Here is a 6541-nt window from a genome sequence, read left to right as displayed (position 1 = left end):
GGGCATTTGTTGTAATTGGAGGTTGAAAACTATGCCAAAGATTTCGAGTGGGCGCGATTAGAACTGGCTTTGCTAGCAGTATAGGCCATTGTGTTGAAGCATTAAAAACACGTGTTAGTATACAGGAGCTCTACAGTGATTACGCAGAATGCTTTATAAATTATAACTATTGGTCAGCTACTATTGCATAAATAAATTCAAATTACGATAACTTGCAAGAAGAACTTATTTTATGCTGTTTAAGAAGATAAACCTGCTAATTTACTGGATTTATAGGATAAGTATGCATCTACACATCGGCAAACCGTCTACTGAACGGAATATTTTACTTTTGGAAAACGTGAACCTGGACAATCGTTCTGTGGAATAATTTGTGCTACTTTTTTTAACATTTCTTGGTTGTTTAATACATGTCCTGAATACGGTCAAAGTAAAATAGAAAGTTGCATACTGAATTCCAGTGACTTTCATTAATCTTTGGAATAATTTCAATATGGATACATGTTCAACTTAATGGTAGCCTGTAATATGTTTATGAAGTTTTTTGATTGAATTTGACCGGTTAACTAACATTTTAACTAACATTTGAGAGCAAATTACATGAATTTATTATGATTTAAGAGCGAATATAGCGTTAATTCAAATAATTGGCTTAGATTGCTAACATCAGCTAACGTGTTTTGATCGCAACTCATTGTGAATATAATGAAGGATGTAGATTGCTATACACATACACAAATTCTGCATGTCGACTTATATAGTAGTGGTTCCGCGATTTCTGAAATGCACCCGATTTTACTTCAAACCAACGATTATTTTCACGGGAAACATTCTTCTTTCAAGAACTTTATATCAGTTTTTCGTTTCGATAATTACAAGATTTTTTTAGGTACGAAAATATGGCATCCCCTCAAATAAGTGTGACGTCACAAAGGCAGTTACTACGTGAATCTACTTCTACGGATTCTGATTTGCAAGACCAACGGGATCGTTCCTGCTCCAAATATTCTAGTTTTTTCTTCAATTTTATGCTGCTGGTAAGTTCCCATCCATATCTTAAATGTTTTTAAATATTTTTAAGTTAAACCCTACTCATTACCTTAAGCCATAGCGGCGTAGGAAGACATAAAAGTTGTGAAAACTGACAGAATCTGAGGATCTTCTCCAGAAAATATTTAGATTCAAAATGTAGGCTAGAAGATAAAGTGACATTTCGACATTTTCTTCTCAAAAGATTGACTTTATCTCACAATTTTATACCGGAATTTTACTTTGTACCCCAAATTTAGGATCTTCGATCACAACATTTCGACTTTTATTTTGAAGTTTCCACATTTTGCTGGAAATGTTATCTCAAAACTTATACGACTATTTCATTCCATATTTTCCAACTCTTTTCTGGAAATTGTGACTTAAGTTTTTCTCGAAATTTCGATCTAATCTGTAAATAGTTCGTTAAAGTTTTTTATTTCGATCCGTTATCCGTAGTTCAATATTTTATCTGGCAATCCGTAATGCAAAGGATCCGACTGAATGATCCATCAATGCCCTGGAGGGCAACTCTATAGGTAAAAAATTAGGGGTAGAAACATACTTTCGCGTCCTCATTTGTTCCCCTCTACACCGTACCCATTCTTTTGTCTATGGGACTTGATTCTCATTGGAAAACTTGTCTACAGTACAAATCTTAATCTTAATCTTAAACTTATTCTAATTGAAAAGTCTTATCTACTGATCTAGTTATGGTAATCGAATTTGCTTCTTCTATGAAAATCATCGGTTTTGGTCCACATTTTAGCATGTTCAAAATTATTGGAAGTTTCAAAGGTATAGGCTACATTTCTGGAATAGATTTGCTTTCGTTTCTAACGTTAAAGACGGCACCATAACAATGTTAAATATTAACGCAGTTGTTAATGTATCCTTCTTTCTTCTCCATGCTATATAGCTTGTGGCGTTCCTTACTGGTGGTGTCAGTCTATGGACATGGATCGAGGTCAACAAGTTACCCGGAAGAGAGGGAATCCTCCTAGCGATGGGACCACTCTTCCTAGCTTGCCTGGTAACACCTGCTGTTGAGTGTGCCGTCGCAGTGGTTGGCGTACTTTTTGGCCTTTACGGCGTTCAATACAGGAGGAGAGGCATTTTGTTCTTGGTACGAAGATACACAAGACTCTTGGTGATTTATTACCGACTAGTCTCTGTTAGTAGGGGTTGGAGAGGGGGTTGGGGCTGGAATAGGGGTTTGAGAGGCCTGACGGAGGGGTGAAAAAGCTCAACAGGCTAGGGCCCGGTCAATTGTAGGGTCCGAAAAATATAGAATAAACTATATATACGCCTGAATCATGAAATGAAGACTTCAGAATGTGACCCGGTGCTAAATTTGTTCCCTCTCGACACCCTCAAGGAGGTGGGGTGGGTGGGGTGGCGGGTGATGGGTGAACATGGCATGTAGCAGAATAGTATTGTTCCAACATACTTGAACTGAAAATATGTAGTCAAATTTTACTTTAAGTTTTGTCGATATTTTCTTTCCTTTAGTGACTTAGATTCTATTTCAATTGATACGCTGCATGCTATATTTACATCTTAATAAAGCGTTGACTAAATCCGTGGAAATATGACCATTATTAATCATCACATTTCATTGATAAACACGCACAGTCATGTATAATAGTGATAATGTTTTGTCTTTCTGTTTGCAGCATTTCTCGCTCGTCTTAATCAGTTCACTGACAGCTGTTATTTTTGCAATAGTCACAGCGTTCAGTTTGTTAATGGTAAGTCCAGTTTCAACTTGAAGGTTAAATTTATCCTGGATGATAGTTAACGATAAATATTAAAGACGTGACAATGCTTGAGACAGTGGTGTTGACGGTCAGGTCGGGACCGGGAATTTTATGTCCACGAGTAAGTTATGGTCCATTGATTGGCGTATGAATAATTTTACTGCTTCGTTGAAGCCCTGGACTGATCCACCCTAACCTTTATCACGAACCCTCTGCTCGATTCCGGACCTTGCTGCTTAGCTCCTAGTCCCCCTCACAGAATTCTGCCGCCAGTTGCCCCTGACCTGGGACAAGGGGAAATTTTCCGAGGATAATCTTTATACGCCTACATTGCATATATACGTCAATATATGTTAGTGACCTCAATATGTAGGCTATACATATGTCATCCCTTTCTGGTTTGAATGTCAACACCCCCCCAACCACCCCACCCACCCCTCTCGACTCCCCTAGTGTGGAATATTTCATATCTCAAACGTGATTTAATTATTACATCTATTAACATAACCAATAATCAGCCCTTGTTCACTTTTTTTTTTTACTCAGACTGAAAATATTAGCAGTACAATCGAGACGAGTATTGATACAGCGTATGGTGTTTACGGTGCTGATGACGTCACAGCCGATATAGATATATTACAGACAGAGGTAAATCAAATACACTGAAGCTGTTCTTTATTCTTATTTATGCTATTTACTAAATATTAATTCTTACTGTTTATGTCATAACAGAGCATTTCCTAGCCGATATAAACACTCTTCTCGTGTTTTTAGAACGTGCTCTCTGCCTTCTTTCTTATCTCAGTTGACTTGCTGTGGTAGTGTATCTTACGATTCATGGGCTGATAGTGAATGGCTAGAATTGGAACGGCTGGCACATTTCCAAGGAGAGGCTATACCAAATTTACCGCCATCTTGCTGCCTCTTACATCCAAACTCAACCCGGAATAATTTGTACCCAATAAACCTGAAAGCTTGCCAAGGCATCGATCGACCGATACCTAACGAATTCATGTATCAAATGGTAAGAATTTATCGTAAATCAAGCAATATGATGAATGATTTTCTCGATAATTATGTTTTGTAGTTATTGCCAACAACATGTATAGGGACACATCACTCTTAATCCGAAATAGTGAACATTTTTTTTTTTGTAAGAAAGAGGATTATGATCATTTATGTGGAGTTGTGTTTTTTTCTTTAGCATGAATCTAATCATTTAAAAAGTGAAAAAAATATTAATAATTTATATAATATTAATAATAAATATTCGCTTTTACTTCTTTTCATGTTATCTTTTTAGGGGTGCTTAAATGACGTCATGGCAACCGTCGTTCCCTTTCTGATTGTTATCGCTGTCTCTCAAGTCTGCCTGTTCGTTATGGAAGTAAGTATAAATATACAATGGAGTTGAGCATCATATCACAAATCATTTCTACCGTTGCCCACCCCCTCCTATATTACAAATAATCTCTCCCGTTGGCCCACCCCTTCCATATCACAAATCATCTCTACCGTTGGCCCACCCCTACCATATCGGAAATCATCTCTACCGTTGGCCCGCCCCTCGAAAAACACAAATCATCTCTACCGTTGGCCCACCCCCTCCTATATCACAAATAATCTCTCCCGTTGGCCCGCCCCTCCAAAATCACAAATCATCTCTACCGTTGGCCCACCCCTCACATATCACAAATCATCTCTCCCGTTGGCCCACCCCTTCCATATCACAAATCATCTCTACCGTTGGCCCACCCCTACCATATCGGAAATCATCTCTACCGTTTGCCCACCCCCTCCCTTATCACAAATCATCTCTCCCGATGGCCCAGCCCTATCATATCACAATTCATCTCTCCCGTTGGTCTACCCTCCCATATCACAAATCATCTCTACCATTGCCCATGCACCCCTCCCTTATCACAAATCACTCTTCCGTTGGCCCACCCATTATTTTATTTATGTTAATGTTCTAAATATCTTATTATGCTTAAATTCTAACTTTTTTATATCAAGGTTTGTCACATCTTACCTACTTATATGTTCATGTTTTTTAATAGGCTCATTGTATTCGTTTCCCGTTATTTATCTATTTAATGAAAGTTATATTTATGTTATGTGTTGATGCTTGCGTGCGAAGTTTCATTCGTTTACGTTTAGTTATCTGTTAATATTGTTCATGATCTTGTGACATGTTAGTTCTTGTTCAAAATGATTATTGCATTTACAAATATGTTTTTTCTAACACTTATATTTAAGAATGGCCTCTGGGAAGATGAGCCTCCGGTTAACCGAGTAACCCTCTAAAATATACCTTTCTATTAACGTTCCTACTTGTATACATATCTATGGTATCAATACAATGGATTTAAGCTTACTTTAAACTTTCATATGCATAATCTTTCATATAAATAGCACGTTATATATTGTACGTTATACATAATAGTACAAATTGCATACTGCATGTATTACATGTTACATTTAGCATATATTTTTATATCTTATTTCAGATTCTGGTCATCGTTAACAGCATTATAGTCTTACATCATATCCGAGCAGACGATCCCTTAGAAATGAGAGAATCAGAATACATAGCAAAGCTATATAATTCAATGTACGAAAAATATGGCGGGAACGTATCACTGAATATTCAAAAGGGGACAACTAAAAAAATAAGAGTGGACTCGCCATCTGCTTTTGAGAATCTAGTTTATACGGACATGTACGATCGTAATTTACCTATAGCGACATCACGCTTATAACACAGGATTTGGCGATGACACTTGCTTGCTGGTGAAAGTTGCATCAAAAACATTTATAAAAGAAAGCACTTATTTTCTCCGTTTTTTTTTTTTTTTTTGCAAATTATTGTATATAGCGTAGTCAACGCGGATATTTCAGGTAAAAACTATGACCTTATTACCAGAAAAAGAAAATGCAAATTATCTCCTTTTTTTTGGTGAATGTGATATATTTTTATTTCAAGTTTTGTGTGACCAGTTGTAATTGACCTTAATCGGCTGCATCCTATCAATTGATCCCCTAAACCTTGAATCATCGAAAACAGAGAGAGGGAGAGAGAGAGATAAAGAGGGATATGCTACATGTCAGTAATTGAATTCTTTAACATTTTATGTAAATTCTGCATATTAATTAAGCTGAATAATTTCAAACTCAAAATGAAATCAAGTTAACACATACCATTGCCTGTACTTTCATATTATTTTGTTATATAGGCTAACATGGCATGTAATGCAACTCAGGATTGGAAAATTAAAAAAAAAATAAACGCAATATAACTATATTATTTCTTCTTTCCTTGCTATAGAATTGTAATATTATTGCCATATTTTTATGAAGTAGATAATTTTGGAGGGGAAATGATAATCTACTTGTACCAAGACTGTTGTGAACTATATCATTAAGTCTTCGTTCTATTTGCTTGCTGAATTTACGTGCATACTACGTACCATATAGCTATATAGAAGGCTCGTACATGCAGGCGAGGATTCACCAGGGACATATATATGACACAAATAGAGAGATCTTATTTGTATGTAGCTCTGTAAATACGTAACATGTTTCTATTTATAGGTTAGGTTACAATCATTTGCAGCAAACCATTGTGGCTATAAGTGCCAAATATATACGTTGCATCTAGCTAAATAAACTATTATGCATGGTGCGTTTTGTTCTATGTAAACTCGACGAGGCGTAACAACCACAGAATTTTACAATATATATATATATAT

The 6541-nt window shown here is 36.4% G+C and overlaps 1 protein-coding gene across 1 annotated transcript; it reads left to right on the top strand.

Moving 5' to 3' along the window:
* Nucleotides 1–3884, top strand: LOC139970173 (CD151 antigen-like). The gene is made up of 5 exons (XM_071975813.1): nt 1–1037; nt 1949–2155; nt 2706–2780; nt 3336–3437; nt 3595–3884. The coding sequence occupies exons 1-5, from the start codon at nt 900–902 to the stop codon at nt 3874–3876; spliced, it is 804 nt and encodes a 267-aa protein (XP_071831914.1). The 5' UTR covers nt 1–899; the 3' UTR covers nt 3877–3884.
* Nucleotides 3885–6541: the final 2657 nt, after the last annotated feature.

This window comes from Apostichopus japonicus, chromosome 7 (assembly GCF_037975245.1).
Source record: "Apostichopus japonicus isolate 1M-3 chromosome 7, ASM3797524v1, whole genome shotgun sequence".
In the NCBI taxonomy this organism is placed as follows: domain Eukaryota; kingdom Metazoa; phylum Echinodermata; class Holothuroidea; order Aspidochirotida; family Stichopodidae; genus Apostichopus; species Apostichopus japonicus.
Note: the sequence above shows the minus strand (reverse complement) of the source record. Positions and strands in the feature narration are given on the sequence as shown.